Source organism: Salvelinus fontinalis, chromosome 28 (genome assembly GCF_029448725.1).
Source record: "Salvelinus fontinalis isolate EN_2023a chromosome 28, ASM2944872v1, whole genome shotgun sequence".
NCBI lineage: Eukaryota > Metazoa > Chordata > Actinopteri > Salmoniformes > Salmonidae > Salvelinus > Salvelinus fontinalis.
The window spans coordinates 11,926,576-11,946,900 of NC_074692.1; the positions used below are offsets into that span (position 1 = coordinate 11,926,576).

Below are 20,325 nucleotides of genomic sequence, written 5' to 3' on the forward strand. Positions count from 1 at the left end.
TGAGCTCTATAGGAGAAAACCCTGCCTCCAGCTGTTTGCTTAGAAATTCTAGGGACAATTAGGAGGCCTGCGTCTTGTGATCGTAGCGTACGTGTATTGTACTCCTATAATGTAATGCTGTGTATAAAAGTACCATGTATGTAAAGTGTATGAATTATGTATATTAAACTAAATCTATGTTTAAAATATATATATACTTTTGTCCTCGGAAGAGGGGGGTGGATGGGCTAGATAAATAAATGCAAATAAAGAGTAAGTTCGTGTGGTGAGATTCCCCTTATACTATAAAGAGCTTTGGGTGTCTAGAAAAGTGCCATGTAAGTACAATCAATTATTATCATTACATGTTTTGCCATCTTCCATAGCTTGAAGACAATGACTTTGTACAGAGATGGAAACTGGCACAAAATACCAAAAAGGTGGACTACAAGGCAATGTTAAGTTTAATAAATAATTGACTGTAGTATTTTTTATTGAACCTTTATTTAACTATTAAAGTCAGTTAAGAACAAATTCTTATTTACAATGACGGCCTAACTTGGCCAAACCCGAAAGACGCCAGGCCAATTGTGCGCCACCCTTTGGGGCTCCCAATCACGGCCGGATGTGATACAGCCTGGATTCGAACCAGGGACTGTAGTGACGCCTCTTACACTGAGATCCACTCGGGTAAGTGCCTAGGTGCCAAATAAAGTAACAGGATTGAAGTTTTCATCTTAAATCAGCCAATTTCAAACATTGACATTTCTGTGAACATTTCTGTGAAACTATGTACGTTTTACTTGTGGATTACTTATGGATTCTGAAAATAAAAATCTAAAATCAAGATTTAGCAATTTGTTTGTCTACATGCCATTTTAAAAACAATGCAGATGTTGGAGTAAACCTATTTGGGGTTAAGACAAGTAACTATGAGTAAGGACAAACATCCTGATAAGCTTGCAAGATGAGTTTTTGAGTAAGACATCCAATTACCACTTTGCATTTAGAACGGTTGGTTTTAATATAGATAATAAATAACCAAATCTTTGATGATCTCTAGATAAAATAAATGCGTCTCGTCTGCTGTTGCAAGACGGTCGGCATAATCGTCATCATACTCCCTCATCTGATTGGTCGTTTCCAACGAACTGTAACCGGCATACGCGTCATCACGCTCCCTCATATGATTGGTCGAGCATTCGGACCTTCTGACTTTGGCTGTCATCACATTCCCTCGTTTGATTGGTCGAGTAGGCGGGCCTTCTGACTTTGTGGCTGTGGTAACTAATGACAACCCAGTGTTGAGGCACTTTCAATAAAATCAGATCAGCGCTACAGTTTGTTACCACTGAAGCTGTGAGCTGTGCCGGGAAAGGTGGATTTAGGTCAGCACAAGGATTGGACCGGCTGATTGCACCCCTTAACATTTGCGATTGCTGCACTCTTTTCAACCATTTTTGGGGAGATAAGAGGACACCCAAAGTAACATTTATTGAGGGAGGAAGAGTCATTTTTCGTTCCAATTAGCTCGTTTATCAGCCTACCAATTTACGGACAATTTCATATTCGTATCATCGACATCTGGCCTTTCTGTGAATGCATATTTCACAGTTGGCAAGCTATATTTCTGCTGAAAGGTTTTAATTTTAAAGAGACGGAGGCGGCTGAGTAAACAAAGTACAACTGACCAGAAGCTCCACCAACCATCATGGATAACGCTCACACAAAGAGTGTTGAAGAAGTTTATAGCCATTTCTCCGTCAACGAAAGCACTGGACTTGGTTTGGACCAGGTGAAACGTCAAAAGGAGAAATGGGGCTCGAATGGTATGTGAACCTCTACACCTTTACTAGTAGTACCGGTAGCTATTTAGCTAATGTTCACTATATGTCACTCATGAGGGAACATGATACCATCATTTAGTCCCACTGTTAGCTAAAGTTACCTAGGAGTTACACATTGGGGTAAATGTCAGCCCCATCACTCGGCTCGGTCATGGACTGAATTAATTTGGCTGATGTCATCGTAGAAAACCTCGTGGGTTTCAATCTTGTACAAACTAGCTAGAAAGTAGTCAGTTACATGGGGGAATTGTTATATTAGTGTAAGGGTATTTTAAACCAGGTATACAAGTATAGACCGCTGACGTGTGCCTTGGCATTCTGATGTGATGGCTAGCCTAGGACATTTGGGACAGCATAGCCGCTCGCCATGGGCATGGCACAGGCCTAGCTAGCTGACAGTTAATGATGCTAGTTAGCTAACGCAAGCCGGTTCATAGAATCCTGGGTTCTGTAGTTTTTCCTAGCTGTTAACACAAGAAACGAGGCTCGATTCCCGATTTAAGCTCATGAAAGCGTCTACTGGATGACATAAAATAGATTGGGTGCGTCTGACACCATTCAAGGTGACCTCTGAGAACATGGGTTCAAAAAGTTACCTAATGTGTCACCACCATTAATTCAAACATTGATTGGGCAATATGCTTACCATCTACGACTTGCTACTGTTAATGACTCAGCCGAACACAAGACTGGGGTTTCACTAGGTGAATGCAATTAAATCAAAACCCTGTTTTTCCATGTTGCCTATAGCAAAGTTTTAGCTCAGCAAAATCTGAACCAGGACATATGGGGTTTAGTGGGGGTCATTGGGAGTCAAATGGGGTGGAGATAAACAAATTGCAGTGCCATATGTTTGATTGTCAAAATTAACAGCATTAGCTACTAAAACATTACTAATGTAATGGTGTGTTCTCTTTTCCCTGTATGCACTTTGGATTGGCCCATCTCCAGAGTTACCTGCTGAAGAAGGTAATAACAACATGTCATTAAAACAGTTTGTTGTAAAAGTGAAATCTATGTGCTACAAATTCTTCTTGATTTTATGTGTTTTTACATCTCTTTCCTTCCACAGGGAAGTCTCTATGGGAGCTTGTTGTTGAACAATTTGAAGATTTACTTGTACGAATTCTTCTGCTGGCAGCTTGTATATCTTTTGTAAGTATATCGCTTAGACTCGTTTTTTTAGATCGGGTTTAGAACACACACTAACTTTGGTACTGCTGCTGCTTGCCATGGGCCTGGAATTTGGTCACAATCCTTTACAGTGACTGCTGTATTGAAGAGTATTGTGAATGTATTAGATTGTTTTGGTTTATTACATAGAGGTGACAATCCCCCCCCCCCCCCCACATGCTGTGTTAAGTTGTCATAGAAACAAACTCTTAAATCATCTGCTTGCTGTTCAGAGCTGCTGATGAAAGCACATCAGTAGGAGTGGGCTGTCTGGCATGGAAAGGGAAAGTGTATGTTTGACTTAGTGGCATGAGACGTGTGGACAGCTAATGTCTTCTGTTTGAATGCCTAGGCTGAGGTTACATTCACAGATCAGGCAGCCAAACAGCTGAGAAGGCTAGCTACACATCTGAGGAATGGTGATGACAGCAGTTGCTTGACTCGAGTTGCTATCACCATGTGTCTAACAAGACATTTGAGTCGTCTTTTACTCTCGCAGTGTAATCACTTCCTCCCCTCTGCCTCGTTTATTTGGAGTAAGAAGCCTATCCACAAGCTAAATGGTTTGATAGAAATGTAACTGACAGCATACAGTGATCTAGCCTAATTTTCATTGTTCTGCAGTATTAGCAGTGTACTGCTACATCAGTGTTTACTATTCATGTTTTTTGGTAGTGGACAGAAGGATGTTTTTGCACTGGAAAGGTTTACAATGTAGTGTCAGATAGTATGTACATTGACTTGAGGAGATGAGGTCCTTTTGATGCCAGTATGGAGGTGTCAAGAGCTGTAATCTATAATCCCAGTGTGTGTCAGTCTGCTAGAGGAGCTGGTATGCAGTGCCCAGCCTTGCGATATGGTGGTGTTGGTGGTTGCTGTCTGACGGGGATAGGCCACCACTCAAGACCAAATTTGGGCTCTGACCTTCAGTGGGAGGGCATTCCCCAGACGAATGCACCACGCCTTCTCCCATGCACCGCACTCCCATACTTTTGGTCGGTTGTCAGTTAAGTCAGATCCAATGATGGGCGAGTAGTAGGCTAATGAAATAACAAGCGGGTGCAGCAGAACTTGCAGAAGAACTTGCAGCGCGGTGTTCATGATGCGGCTTTGTCACTTTAAAGTGAATTTGTGCAACACGTGTCGTGTGCTCTTATTCTCAGTAGATAACATGCAAATTAGTCTTTCTCCCAGAAGAGTGTTTTTAGCTCTGGTTTGTGAGAGAGGAAGAGTGCAGAGTTGGAGAATGGCTATGTTAAGTGAAATCTGTTGGTTGTGACCGATTACTGTAGCAGTAGTCCTGGTAACTGGTTTGTTTGAGGTGGTAAGGTGGCTGGCTGTTTGTTTCAACTGCTCATATTTGACATGCATACTATGCATGATACTTATGGCTACTGAGGGCCATTGATTAATTTGTCCAAATGTACTGTTATGTGCTGACACTGAAATTACATACATCAACACGATCTGTTATAAACTGTAGTCTTACTGTATTTTCGGTGTTCGATTTAAGTTTTCAAATTTCAAATGTCTTATGTGCAGAATTGACCATAAATGAGATAAAAACAGATTTCATTTGGAACTTTAATTCAACAATGTGCGTTTATAAAGAGTTGGCTATGTATTGCTCAGTACAGCAAACTCTAGTTAAATAATCACTCAAAATAAAATCACGGCGCTAGATTACGATGAGGTTTATGGTATTTGAAAGGTGCTACGCATAGGATTTGTTTGAATTTTTGCGTTGTAATTTCAGAAAATGCCCATTAATATATCTGGCACTAATAATGGAATGATAGTGTTTTCACAGTATTACATACCCACCAGTGTTGTGATTTTCGCCTATTTAGGGTTCCTGCCTGAGCAACATCTGTCAAATGTTCTGACTTTGTGGCTGTGTTATCTCATGAAAATCGCTATCATTTCCTGGTTGCAAAAAGTCTACACTGTTCGCTCAATTTTTGTTTGTGAGACAACAGGCACTGAATAGTGTAGGGAATCATTGTACCATCCAAATCGTTGTGAAATATATTTTCAATAAGAAATATATTTTGAATAAGAACAAGTATTTTTTTACAGCTGTTTGAAGCTGGTGGACCAAAACCGGGGGAAAAACAGCAAGTTACTTTCTGTTCCGGTCCACTAGCTTCAAACAGCTGTAAAAACGATATCTGGCGGGAGAAATCAATGGGCTAATATCACAGCCAATCGAAAAACTCGCGGGTAAGTAATACTGTGAAACACTATCATTCCACTATTACTGCAGCTATATTATGGACATTTTCTGAAATTACAATTCAAAAACTCAACAAAATCCTATGTGTTGCACCTTTAGCACATTGCTTTTGAACTTGGAAAATGTTGTCCAGTTTTGGTGTTAAATGAGCTCAAAGCTTTAGAAAATGTTTTAACATCTAAACAAATGTGTTGTATTCATTTTGTTTAAATGTGTTACTCTTGCACTGATATCCTACTGTAAATCTTCTGATGTAACTTTTTGTATGTTCATCTTGTTGTCATTTATGTAAAAAATACAGCTCACTCAACAAAATGTACATTTCTATGCATTTCTACCACTGCTAAGTTAATCAGTCGTATCAGAATGCATACACATTCTCCGTGGACATTTAGTTTAACATTATTTCACAACCGTTTTCTTAACATGATTCTGATCGCTTAAATACATCGTAGTAAGCGTAACCAAGGGGAGAGATGTTGTTAATTACTCCTGTGCTATCTCCTATGTGGAATCATGTCAATAATGGATCATCGTTGTCTTGTTTACCTTTAGGTCTTGGCCTTGTTCGAGGATGGAGAAGAAACAATCACAGCCTTTGTGGAGCCTTTTGTAATCTTACTCATTCTTATAGCCAATGCCATCGTGGGTGTGTGGCAGGTGAGCAACTTGCATGACGTAATTTAGACATATTTTACAGTATTTTGAAAGTTGATGTTCAGTGTGGCGTTGCAATGTCAATGACAGTATTCCAAAACTCTTGTTTTGGTGCAGGCTGAGGAAAGGAATACTTATTGTATGCAACTAGCTAGCGACTATAGGCAAAACAGCTACCATAAAGAGTTGTAGGTAGGAGAATCCACAAGTCTCATACATTCTGTTCATTGGTCACATGGCAGTTTTATGCTTTCCTTTCTTTAAGGACTTGCTGTTCAATGGTAGATGAAAGTAGATGAAAAATGGGGCAAGGAAGAAAGTGGGTCACTGAGTATATTTGAGAAGGTTTAGGCGTGACCAAAGTGACAATCCCTCCTCTTGCTCAGACTTCACGTCTGTTGCTTTAATTATGTTTACACCCATGGTCTCTTAGCCATTCTCTAATGTTTGCAGTCTTTGTAAGGAGAAATTTGTCTGTAGCAACTACCAACACAAATTGGCTGGATGCTCCCTTAGGATTTATTCATTCAGTCTAAATTCCTGCATGAGTTTGTCCAGAACTAGGTTACATTTCCTCAGTCTGTCGGAGTTTAACATTCCATAGATGGCATGTTTGTGAGCAAATGGTCTTGAACATTTGAATCCAGTCCATAAAGCATTTCTGTGTAGTCAAAGGATGGAATAAATGATAGGCAATTCAATCCACAAGTTGATAGTTGTCTTTTTTACTCTGTTTCGATGCCCATTTTCTTGTCAGACCTTTTGTCATGCTGGTTGACTTTGCTTGCACTGCCAGGCAGCCCCTAGGAGGATTGTTCAGTAAGCTAAGCCAGTGCATGCCATGGAGTAGACTTACTCAACAGGAAGTGATGCAACTGGCCATTCCTGCCCTGATAGGCTCTCACTAACTGATACGTTGAAGTTGGCCTAGAAATGTGGACTTTAGAACTAAGCTTTCTATTCTAAGTGATTGAGTGAATGTGACTTTGGCATGGTGTGAAGGTTCTTATTTAGCTACTGTTTTCATAAATTACTAGTATATGTGACTGACACAATGTTTACTACTTGCACTTCTGTTTTCTTAAGCATAATCAGTTACCATATGTAACTTTTGTTTTTGGCAACCTGACCAAATTCACATAGAAATTAGAGTTACATCTGTTATTCTAATTGAAAGCGGGTATATGAAGCTTTTAGATCTGTTCATGTGTGCTATTTCTATGATTTTGTGCCTTTAAATTAACCCACCTATGTCTGCCAAAAGATATTTCACAGCGTTTTAGATTGTACAATGATTCTGAAATTAGGAAAACAATTAGAATTTTAGCAACCATGAAATGGCAGAGCGATTTCTGCATATTGCACCTTTTTTTATTTTTTATTTCCCTTCCAGATTTTAAAATATGCGAAGGCAAATCTCCAGGTCCTTGTCATGCATTAAAGGCACAATCTCTAAGATCTCCTGCTGTCTTTGAATTCAAAACTGGTTATATTTCACCAGCCCCATCCATCAGTTAACAAAACAAAGTGGCATGTTGAAGTTACAGATTGTGCCTTTAAATGAACCCACATATATCTGTAGTTTGTGAGATAGTGAAAAAGTAAAATGAGCTTATTTGAATTGGCATCTATAATGTCGTCAGATCATCAAGTTCAATTTCAAATATGTAAGCAAACGGTCAACATTTCTAATCTACACAGGAACGCAATGCTGAGGATGCCATTGAAGCCCTAAAAGAGTACGAGCCTGAGATGGGCAAGGTCTACCGCCAGGACAGGAAGACCGTTCAGAGGATCAAGGCCAAAGAAATCGTGCCAGGAGACATCGTAGAGGTTTCTGGTAAGGTAACCCTGTCTTTCTCGGTGCTTTAGGATGCATTAGACCTAGACTATTTCTGATAATTCAGTCATTTTGCTTATGAATAAGTATTGTTTAAGGTTTAATTATTAACAGTTATTATTCTTTGTTAGAAAAATATTTCCCTTTTAATAGTTTACCACTGTAGAAAAAAAGGACAGTCCTGATCTCTTTTTATGCAAAACAGCATTGTTTTTAGCCTTTGCTTTTTATGACACCTCATTCAGGTAAATGCTATTTTTAAAAGGGCTCATGAGCCTAGGCAAGGTCAGGCTGACGTTTTAGCAGTAAAAGCTCATTTCAATTCCCCTCTTCCCCTAGTCCCACTGCAGAGGTGACTCACCCTACAGGAGTGGTGTATTTTGGGATGTTTCTATTAACCCATTGTCCCAGATGACTAGGCACTAGTGCTGCTAAAGGCCTCTCGGATCATGTGCGCATGTTTCCTGGGGGTGCTTAACTCACCAGGGTGCACTGAACACACCACCTTGATGAGTCTCGCATGCGGCTCAACCGTAGCTAGAACATCCCCCTTGGAGCCGGTAAACTCAACCTTTGAGTGGCTTGTCTCCCGTTTTCTCAGTGCGGCTGGGATGACTCACCCAAAGACAGTGACTCTAGCACTTTAGCGAAGAGCGAGACGTCTCTGGTTTTGAGAGGAATGTGTCCTGGGCAATACCTGGCTGCAGTGCAGCGGGGGATGGACGTATTCAACTGATGTGGAGTTGAATGCTGGAGCCCTTGAAGGGCTAACGTTATCATGATACTTCGTTTAACCCTAAGCCATTGAGGTGATGCAGTGTTCTTTTGCGCAAAGTGGTGGGTTTATTTTAAGCCTGGATAGCCTGTCTAGATTATAAAATCATGGTGTATTTATAGCAGGCAGTGACAGTAGGGAAGATGGCCGGTGTCTTGTGCCCCCCCCCCCCCCCCCCCTTCTCTGGGGAACATTGTTGCAGTGTGGGACAGTTTTTGGCAGGGCTCCAAAGTCACCTTGAGAAGGGCACCGTCAGCACTGCGTGCATTAGCTGCTCGCTAATTTCTATTAAACCAATTGTGATAGAGTGATGGAAAATTAGGTTTGGGGGGTAGATGTTTGACAATGGCTTCATAATAGTATGGTTATCTAAGTGTGTCCTGGAAGTCTTAGTGGGTATTCTTTATAGTTGCCTTCATTTGATGCACAGGAATTTGTCAAAGATTGGTCCTGCATGTGTGAATTCCAGCCTCTGTGCTTCCTATGATTGTTTAGTGTGGGCATGATTGGTTGTGTGCTCTATGTTCACCCAGGAAAATGGCTAACATCCTTGCTCGGAAAGCAGACTTCCAGAGAGCGGCTGGTAAAGCAGATATTGTCAGAGTGATGCGTTGTGCATGCTGTCAGGTGGAGATTGAGAAGCTCACCTAAAAGAGGGCATATGGGTCAATTCTGCAGAGCCTTTTTATATTGGTTTCTGTGATGTTCTTTTCTGAATAATGTTTTTTGCCCAAAGTCCCAGTGTGACCCCCCCCTGCCAGCAAGAGGGCTGGTTGTGACGCAGATGCCAGCTCACTGCTGAGGCAGAGGACGCAGGCTGCAGTGACTGGCTGAGCTGTGAGCAGAATACTAAACGGGCCATCTCTGGCCCTGCCCTGCCTGTCAGCCAGCCTCTCGCTCCGCTCCACTCCGAGCCCATTTCTCCTTACCAGCTCCTGTAAGCCCTCTGGAGGTAGACACATTTAGCTCTCTCCTTCTCAACTCTCATAAGCCCACATGGGACATCCACAGTCTAGAGATGGTGCTTTTCTCTCTGCAGATGTGTTTACTGTCCGGAAGATTATAGCCCAGTGTTGGTTTTCATTACTGTTTTGATTGTAGCTAATGCATTTCTCAGTACATCCTCTGGCTGGGCTGGCTGTCCTCTTGCTGTATGTGTACTGTAGTTCATCCTTGTCCAGCCCAAGCTGTCTGACCCAGCACTGTCAATACAGGGATGCTTTGCTGAGGTTTGCTGTCACTGCTGTTCTTACTAAACTAATCTGCAGCTATGTGATGTCAGCTTTCCTTGACTGCTGTTCCAGGCAGGGTTCCAGACTGCAACCATTTAGTTGCATTTTGTGACCCTTTGGCTTGGCTGTGCGAATAAATGTTTTAATTGAACTCATCGGTGGGAGCTGCACATTCTACATGGTCACCTCACTCAAAATGTTTTTTTTTTAGGTGGCTTAAACCATTATTTGGTCAAACAGTAAAATACATTATTCTCATGATTCCTGCCTGTACATGTTTCGCTGGGGCCTGCTGCGATGTCGAACGAGTCACTCGCTTTCCTTTCCCGGAGAAAAAGTGTTCTGATTGATTAATTAGTTTAAACAAACCGATATCTTGTCAGAGGTATAATTTTTATTTCTCAAATCTCCATTTTGTTCTTAATAGCAACTATTTTACAACCAGATACAGTCCATTCAGAAAGTATTCAGACCCCTTGAGTTTTTCCACATTTTATTACGTTACAGCCTTACTCTAAAATAGATGTAATAGTTTTTTCCCCTCATTAATCTACACACAATACCCCATAATGACAAAAAAAAAATTATGTATAATTTCTTTTTGGGGAAATATCACATTTACATAAGTATTCAGACCCTTTACTCAGTACTTTGTTGAAGCACTTTTGGCAGCGATTACAGCCTCGAGTCTGAGCATGGCCGGATGTCTCTCACACCCTCCCGTAGCGCCCAAGTCAATCGCAAAAAATCTCTCCTCACATCAACCCTCAGCACTTTGATGTGTGAGTCTGTGTTTTATATGCTGACCTCACACCTCAACAAGCTTCTGATTTGGTCAGTGTCAATACTCCTGGCCACCATTGATTGGCAGATGTGTGAAGCAAATGCGTGTGCCCACAGAACAGTTTTTCGAGGTTGAGGAAGTGAGCGAAACATCCACATTAGCTCAGCCATCCACATAGCGTAAAGAGCTGCGCGTGTGATTATTCAACTGGGAACATTTTCACGCTGGGAGAAATGTTAAAGCATGACGTCACAATCGGAGCACAATCAGAACGATTGGGAAGAATCTTCTTCACGCTGGGGGGATTTTTACATGACGCCACCAGGGAAAATGTTGGTCTGATGAGCTGCGCCCTCTAGCATGTCCCTCACAGCACCGTGGTTCAGACAGCTGCTGCTCCTGCTAGGCGATTCACTTATCTCTCAACCCATAGTCACTCTTAATTTATCTCAGAACTTCAGGGAAATTAAGGAGATGGTTCTCTTCTCCCTGAATAGCTCAACATCGGCCATAAATGCAACGGCCATTCTTTTTAGTTTAACTTAAGGTGTTTATTGCACATAGCTAGTCATCAGCATAATGTGGTCTGTAGCCCAAGGTGTTGCATTTCTGCAGGAATCTGGGGGTTCTGGTACCTGGCCGGTGCATGTTCAGTAAAATAGGGGCCCACATACTGATAGGGGCCAGTCAGTGTTGAGTTGGGTGAAGGATGAGGGGGAGGATTGCTCAGCTGTTCCTATTGTTTGGACAGCAAGATGACCTTGTAGGGAAGTCAGTGGTAGATGGCGATCCCACCCCTCCAAGCCTAACGCGCAGACACTACCCATCAGCACCCTCCATGGCCTGGGATTCCAGACACCCAGCATGGCATGTGGCATTTTATGTGGGTCTGGCCAGCGTTTGCTGTCACTGTGGGGTCTTTTGGTGAGTGTCGGGTCAGCAGGAGGCACAATGTCTGGCTGGGTCTTGGATGAATGAGGCAGAGGGAATTGTATGTACTTGAAAAGAGGGCAGTATGCACTAAATAACCTGCTGTTCATTTAGCCTATATTGTTGTTCAACATTATCAATTCATGTAGACATTTCAGTGTTAAAGACTAACGGTACCAACCAACCGTTAAGGTACAATTTTCGGCATGTTTGCATTGCCCTTGCTTTTGAGTTTTGAACTGCACTGTGGCAGCTTAACCTTGAGGCATGTCCTGAATTGCCTGCTGGGAATCTGCGCTATGCTGTCTGGTTAATAGAAGTCGCGGTAAATGGTCAGACCCTGGAGAGGCTGTTGAGGAGCCAGAGATTGACCTTAACATGAATACCCTTCAGAGCTTCCTCTTTTACCGTGGTCAGACTGTAGCCTTGTCCACAGCTTCTCATGACCACATGTGGAACGGTGCATTAGAATATTAAGAAGACTACTGTGTGGAGAGGGAAGGTAGGATGAGTCATCAACACTCCCCTTTCATTAGGCTAGGTATAGGGATTAGCAGACAGAAGTTTTAAATGTAGACTCAGCTAAATGACGTTGCCATGAGCAGCACCGCAGATATTGAGCTGAGCGAGATGCGAGACTTCACTCTGTCACACACAGTATCTGTGCATGTGCAGGGGTTCGCTTCACGCTGTTCACAACGTGGTAGCCACGGGACTAAAACAGCAGAGGTTGAGCCTCTCGCTTCAATGCTCTTAGTTGTTGCGGAAATGTACCCACTATGCTGTTTACTTTCTGCGTCTACGTCATATCGCTAAGTCTACCTTTTAATTACAACCTTTTCGTGGTGTTGATGGCAACAAAACGCACTTAGTAACGGGATAGGGAAAGGACCATCCAGAGGTCTTCTTTAACTAATCATTTAAATGTCTGAGATGCTACAGTTCATTCGGGAAAGTATTCAGACCCCTAGACTTTTTCCACATTTTGTTATGTTACATCCTTATTCTAAAATGGATTAAAAACAAAAAGCCCTCATCAATCTACACACAATAACCCATAATGACAAATGAAAACAGATTTTTAGAAAAGTTTGCAAATGTATAAAAAATAAAAACAAATACCTTATTTACATAAGTATTCAGACCCTTTGCAATGAGACTCGAAATTGAGCTCAGGGGCATCCTGTTTCCATTGATCATCCTTGAGATGTTTCTACAACTTGATTGGAGTCCACTTGTGGTAAATTAAATTGATTGGACATGATTTGGAAAGATACAAACCTGTCTATTTAAGGTCCCACAGCAAAAACCAAGCCATGAGGTCAAAGTAATTGTCTGTAGAGCTCCGAGACAGGATTGTGTCGAGGCACAGATCTGGGGAAGGGTACCAAAAAAATGTCTGTAGCATTGAAGATCCCCAAGAACCGAGACCTCCGTCATTCTTAAATGGAAGAATTTTGGAACCACCGAGACAATTCCTAGAGCTGGCCGCCCTGCCAAATTGAGCAATCAGGGGAGAAGGGCCTTGGTCAGGGAGGTGACCAAGAACCCGATGGTCACACTGACAGAGCTCCAGAGTTCCTCTGTGGATATGGGAGAACCTTCCAGAAGGACAACCATCTCTGCAGCACTCCACCAATCAGGCCTTTATGGTAGAGTGGCCAGACTGAAGTCACTCCTCAGTAAAAGGCACATGACAGCCCCCTTGGAGTTGCCAAAAGGCACCTAAAGGACTCTCAGACCATGAGAAACAAGATTCTCTGGTCTGATGAAACCCATTTTGAACTCTGGTCTCAATGCCAAGCGTCAGGTCTGGAGGAAACCTGGCACCATCCTACGGTGAAGCATGGTGGTGGCAGCATCATGCTGTGGGGATATTTTTCAGAGGCAGGGACTCGTAGACTTGTCAGGATTGAGGGAAAGATAAACGTAGCAAAGTACAGAGAGCTCCTTGATGAAAAACTTCACTTCTCAAGAGCGCTCTGGACCTCAGACTGGGGTGAAGGTTCACCTTCCAATAGGACAATGACCTAAGCACACAGCCAAGACAACGCAGGAGTGGCTTCGGGGACAAGTCTCTGAATGTCCTTGACTGGCCCGGACTTGAACCCGATCGAACATCTCTGGAGAGACCTGTAAATAGCTATGCTCCCCATCCAACCAAACAGAGCTTGAGAGGATCTGCAGAGAAGATTGGGAGAAACTCCCCAAATACAGGTGTGCCAAGCTTGTAGTGTCATACCCAAGAATTGCTACCAAAGGTGCTTCAACAAAGTACTGCATAAAGGGTCTGAATACTTATGTAAATGTAATATTTCATTTATTTTATTTTATACATTTGCAAAAATGTATAAAATAAAAAAATGGTTTTGTCATCATGAGATCATACTTTTTGGAGAAATGTACTCTGGTCTGATGAAATAAAATGTAACTGTTTGGCCATAATGAACATCGTTATGTTTGGAGGAAAAAGGGGGAGGCTTGCAAGCCGAAGAACACCATCCCAACTGTGAAGAACGGGGGTGGCATCATCATGTTGTGGGGGTGCTTTGCTGCAGGAGGGACTGGTGCACTTCACAAAATAGATGGCATCATGAGGAAGGAAATTTATGTGGATATATTGAAGCAGCATCCCAAGACATCAGTCAGGAAGTTAAAGCTTGGTTGCAAATGGGTCTTCCAAATGGACAATGACCCCAAGCATGCTTCCAAAGTTGTGGCAAAATGGCTTAAGGACAACAAAGTCAAGGTATTGGAGTGGCCATCACAAAGCCCTGACCTCAATCCCATAGAAAATTTGTGGGCAGAATTGAAAAAGCGTGTGCGAGCAAGGAGGCCTACAAACCTGACTCGGTTACACCAGCTCTGTCAGGGTTGAATTTTGGCCCATTCCTCATCTTATTGTGGGAAGCTTGTGGAAGGCTACCCAAAACATTTGACCCAAGTTAAACAATTTAAAGGCAATGCTACCAAATACTAATTGAATGTATGTAAACTTCTGACCCACTGGGAATGTGATGAAAGAAATAAAAGCTGAAATAAATCATTCTCTCTACTATTATTCTGACATTTCACATTCTTAAAATAAAGTGGTGATCCTAACTGACCTAATACAGGGAATTTCTACTCGGATTTAATGTCAGCAATTGTGAAAAACTGAGTTTAAATGTGTTTGGCTAAGGTGTATGTTAACTTCCGACCTCAACTGTACATGCATACATTTCTAATTGTATAGTATACATAGATTGTGAGCTAAAGAACCTTTCCTACAAGGATTATTTATTGACTATGGCTTTCCAAATCGCCAACCACTGCTATTTGTAAGGTTCATTTTAAGTGAATGTTGTGATTTTAAAATATTTTAACCATTCCTGAACCTGTGACCAGAAGCAAGCTACATAGGGGCAATACCAGAATAAATGATCTAGTGATTGTCTCTTTGCAGCAAAATCTACAGAGCTGAGAGAGGTTCTATGCCCCATATATATAGCATTCTGTTGGTGGCAAGAATTTTGTATAATCATTTTAAATTGAAAAACTTGACGTGTTGAATCAAGGTTTATGAACTGGTATTAAAAACACACGTGCCATGGAATCGGTACATCATCTCTTCCCATTTATTTTGAAACCTGTATGGAGCAACTGTCAACATTTTTTGTCCTTATGAAACTGATATTTTTCTATTTATGCCAATTTGTCTTTTAATATATGGCAGGCGAACAAGTTCCCTACCTTTTCCCTTTTCCACTTGCCTCCTACATTTTTGTGGTAATGCTGCAATCAGTTAGTTATGCGTATGTATTGAGCAGACATTCCCATATATTTTCAATAGCTACATATGTGACAACTCCACCGTTTTATTCATAATATCATTAATAAATATTATATATTTTTTCCATAAAGAATGTTTTTTTTTATTAATCAGTATATTTGAGTTTAACCATAACAATTGTTCTATCTTTTCAGGAGGATAATACTGAAATTGTAACGGGCTTTTTATGGCTTGTTTAAGGAAGGGCGATACTTAAAAAATATATATATATATATCTATATCATTTTGTCGGAAATGAGAAGCTGTAATCTGTAGAAAGGCAATTTATGAACAAAGGATGAGCCTTTCTTGATACTGGAGAACCATTTTTGGTTTAAGTTTAACTTATGTATGAGTGAAGCTTTTAGTAAGAGGTTTAAAGCTTTAATATCTAATTTTAGCCCCCCCCAAACTCATTCATTATATAAATAGGCACGTTTAATTTTGTCTGGCTTAGCATTCCAAATGAAATATTGTTTGCTCATATGATTAAAAAAATGAGTCATCTGGAGTAGGCAGCACCATTAGTAAGTAAGTAAACTGTGATAGGACCAAAAAGTTAATCAATGTAATTTTTCCATAAATAGACAAGTATTTACCTCTCCATGGTTGTAGAATCTTATCTATTTTTGCAAACTTTCTATTGAAATTAATTGTAAGTTCTAGTATATATATTTAGATGTGAATACCAAGTATGTCTACATCATCCACTCATTTTTAGTATTTACACTACCTTGTAGTTTACCAATGTCTTTTAACGATGCAATACGTAATATGGTACACTTGTCATAATTGGATTTTAGTCCAGAGAGGCTAGAAAAGTGATCAAGATCTTCAATGAGACTGTGCAGGACTTAATAAAAAACTGGAGTCATCGGCATACATGGACACTTTTGTTTTCATCCCCTGGATTTCTAACCCCTTGATGTTCTTGTTGGATCCAATTTTAATAGCTAACATTTCAATGGCCATAATAAATAGATATGGACACAATAGACAATCTTGTTTTACTCCTCTTAAAATCTCAATACTTTGAGAAGTAACCATTATTTACTATTTTACATCTGGGGTTGCAGTACATAACTTTAACCCATTGTATGAGATTCACCAAAATTAAAGTAATCCAGGCATTTATATATAAATTCTAGTTGTACTTTATCAAACGCCTTTTCAAAATCCGCTATGAAGACCAGGCCTGGTGTCTTTTTGTATGTTTCATAATGTTCATTGGTTTCAAGTAATTGTCGTGTAGTATCTCCAATATATCGTCCATGTAAAACACCTGTCTGATCAGGATGAACAATACCTGGGCTATGCATTTCGCCAGAATTTTTGCATCACAACATAAAGTGGAAGAGGCCTCCAGTTTTTATTTATTTAAATGGACTGGATCTTTATACTTACCACCTGGGTCCTGTTTTAGTAGTAATGAAATCAGACCTTGTTGAGTGTCTGAAAGTCTACCATTTTTATAGGAGTAATTCAAATGGCCTCAAAGTTCCTCTTCTGTAAGTTGGCCTTCACACAGGTCTTTCTGTAAATTTGTTAATTTTAGATTATTACTATTATTAGGAAATAAATCCTTACAGTTAACATCATTCAGGGGAAATGGAGGAGACTGAAAAAATATTTTGCTTCTTTCAACAAATAATTTGGTGAATCATGGATGACTTCATTTGTAATGAGTTTCTGTAAATTATTTTTGGTAGTATTTGTATGTTGAAGATTCAAGAAAAAAATATAAATTTCCATCCAATTCGCTTTATTTTTGTAGTACATAGCACTTAATAGTTCTTGAATAAGTACCTCCATTTCTTTTTGTTATTCCTTTTACCTATTTTGTGCCTCAATAGTACAGTTTCCATTACCATCTACCTGAATCGTTAGTGTACTATACACTTGGTCAGTAGTGGACGCTGCCTAGACAAGAACAGCTGGTTAAGAGCACTTTAAGAGTTCCAGGACGTTATTACCTGTTGAGTGCTTCTGAAATAGCCTCCTCAGAATAGCAGCTTTTCAGCCTTTTGTTGTATCTGCCATCAGCACCTGCACCCTCAGGATTGGACACACAGAAACCTGCTGTGTCATGCAGTCATAAACGCAAGGGCTTGTGTCCGTCTGTCTGTCTTCCTGGTTTGGCGGCCTTGCTTGGACCTACTCCTCTGTTGTAAAGAAGGACACCCCTGAGAGTCATGTCTGGCACTGACTCTTGAGTCTGTGCGTCTTGTTGCTATGCTGCCTGTCTCACTCTCCTAGGTGTGGAGACTGTCACAGAGGTTTGGCCTGGTACCAATTAGGATGTTGACATAAAGGGACAGATTATATATATACACACACACACTTCATCCAGAGCAGTCCTGCGGGCCAGTTGAACTGCACCAGGACAATGTAATGTGTGCCTTGTGTGCTTTTCACTGTTGCGTTTCCTTTTTTCTTATGACATCAACAAGTGCCATTTTAAACAGCCTCAAGCCATCCCAATTTGTTTCTCTAGTTCCCTCCTGTCCTGCAGTCATAAGTATGTCTTAAAAAATGTATTGTCTCTTAGCACAGGAAGTATTACACAACCCTTAGGATGTGGCCGTTATACTTCATGGCTGAAGGGGAAACATTTGACTGGTCATGTTTTCTTTCTGTTCAGTTTGGCCTCAGATTGTATATTGAAACTCTTCCCAAACGTATCTTTCTTTGGCCTTTAGATATTATTCTGTAACAGTTTGCCTTTGTCTGAATAGACCAAGTGAGGCTGATGATAATTTTTATTTTTTTTCAGATGAAGGCCCTATAAATTGTCAGACTAGCCACCCAAGTCAGACTGTTTCCTCTGCTACCGCCAAGACACAAGACTGCTTAACAGTTAATAAAAATGTGCTACTCGGAATATTCACACCTCAGTTTCAAGGGTGTTTATTTAAAACAATAAAGAAAAATAACCCGGTTTCCTCTGGGGTAGAACACCAAGCCCCTCGGTTCTAGCAGAACATAAGGATGTCTGTCCGGTAGCAACCTCTCACTACCTCCAACCCTCCCGTGTGCTTCCCTCCTGACAGCTTTATGGGCCCCGTACAGCTGGTGAGCAATCAGCCCCTTGATTACTCAAAAGCCTCAATTAGTCCTGGCCGGAGGAACCGTTGAGACCTGGCACGTCGCAGAGGGAGCCACCACCGCGTGATGTAGATCTGTCACCACCAGGCCTCGAGTCTCCCCTGGGTGCTTGTCTGCAGTACGCCTCCTCCGGTCGTCAGTGCGATGTACGCCTCCCTTCTCGATAGGGCATCCGCGTTCCCATGCTTCGCACCTGACCTGTGCACAACAGAAAAAGAGATGTTGAAGGGACAAGAACCACCAGGTGACTTGATCGTTCGTGTCCTTTCCCCTGGCCATCCAGACCAGGGGAGCATGGTCTGGGACCATGGTGAGGTGGGTGCCCAACAGGTAATACTTAAGTGTCTAATGCCCACTTCACCGCTAGCCACTCTCGACAATCGAGTACTTATTTTCTCAGGGTATCAACTTCTGGCTTATGTACATGGGGTGTTCCTCCCCATTGTGTACCTGGGACAGGACAGACCCTAGTTCCGTGTCTCCAGGCATCCGTCTGCACGAGCATTGGTACCTGGAAATCGAGCATCACGAGAATCGGATGGGAGCACAGGGCTTCTTTCAGACGCCTGAATGCCACTTTGGCCTCATCCGACCACTTCACTGTTTTTGGAAGGCGGGCCCTGGTCAGATCGGTAAGGGGGAGGCTATAGCTGCAAAGTTGGATAAACCGGCGATAGTATCCCGCCAGCCCCAGGAAGGACTTGACCTTTGTCTTGGTGCGGGGAACGGGCCAGTCACGAACCGCCTGGACCTTCCTCTCCTGGGACTCCCCTGTCCGATCAAATACCCCAGGAACTCTACCTCCTCGAACCCCAGCTTGCATTTCTTGGGATTCGCTGTCAACCCGGCTTTCCTGAGCGCGTCCAGTACCACCTGGAGGCACGTCAGGTGCGCTTCCCAACCTTGGCTGTGGATGATGTCATCCAAATAGGCTGCTGCGTACTGTTGGTGGGGTCGGAGGACTAAGTCCATCAGGTGCTGAAACATGGGCGGGGCTCCATGGAGAACGAATGGGAAGACCCGGTATTGGTATAACCCGTCCCGTGTTGAATGCTGTCTTCTCCCGTGAGGAGGCTTCCAAGGGTACCTGCCAATATCCCCTGGTCAGATCCAGGGTGCTGATGTACCGGGCCTTTCCAACCGGTCGATGAACTTGTCCACCATCGTCAATGGGTAGGCGTCAAACAAACTGATTATTGTTCACCCCCTAGATGTCATTGCAGAAACGCAGACTACCGTCCGGTTAGGGCACCATCACGATGGCGCTGCACCATGCACTTTGGTACTCCTTCGATGACTCCCATCCTCAGCATACCCTCCACCTCCTGCTTCACGGCCTTCCTTCGGGCCTTGAGGATCTGGTATGGCCTCTTTCGTATCGTGTGTTTTTGGGGCGGTGATTTGACACTCTGGGTAGCTACGGCAATATTCTTCCAGGCGGCAATTCGTTACCGGGTCTTCTCCATTCCCAGGTGCGCCCCCAACAAATGGGTGTGGGCTAGCTAAAGAATGGTTCTGACGTACCGGTGGGGCAGCAACAGCACCTCTCGAAGTTCTCCCTGTTCGTGCGACACCTGATACAACAGGTTATTTTCGATTTGGAAATGGGGGTATTGCCGGTCATTCAACCCCGGAAGAAGCTGGCCATCCACCACTATCACTTGGGCTGCAGCGGCTTTCAAGTTTGGATCCTCCCACTGGAAGGTCCTGAACTGTCCCCCTCGGGGCTCATGGCAGGTCTCGGGGGTCCCTCGAAATCAAGGAGGAGGGAACATGGGTTCATACTCTTATCCAGCTCGTGTTTCCACAGTGCTGTGGACAATCTTGTCCCACGAGGAGGGGTACCAGAAACTCTGGTACGGCACCCACCACCATCTGGCAGCTCCCTTGTGGCGTCATGATGGTGGCCTGCCCAGTCGAATACTGCTTGGTGCCGCTGTGGACAAAGGAGACAGA

The 20,325-nt window shown here is 42.4% G+C and overlaps 1 protein-coding gene across 3 annotated transcripts in view; it reads left to right on the forward strand.

Annotated features, from left to right (window-relative positions):
• Window positions 1–1,290: 1,290 nt before the first annotated feature.
• LOC129826169 (sarcoplasmic/endoplasmic reticulum calcium ATPase 2-like) overlaps window positions 1,291–20,325 on the forward strand; it is a 44,947-nt gene continuing 25,912 nt past the window's right edge. For all 3 annotated transcript variants that reach the window (XR_008755001.1, XM_055886568.1, XM_055886569.1), the window contains exons 1-5: window positions 1,291–1,808; window positions 2,778–2,795; window positions 2,899–2,981; window positions 5,791–5,895; window positions 7,594–7,732. Coding sequence is in view for 2 of the 3 variants with exons in the window: in XM_055886568.1 (XP_055742543.1) it covers window positions 1,691–1,808; window positions 2,778–2,795; window positions 2,899–2,981; window positions 5,791–5,895; window positions 7,594–7,732 (463 nt within the window). In the remaining variant the exon portion in view is untranslated. The remainder of the gene's footprint in view (window positions 1,809–2,777; window positions 2,796–2,898; window positions 2,982–5,790; window positions 5,896–7,593; window positions 7,733–20,325) is intronic.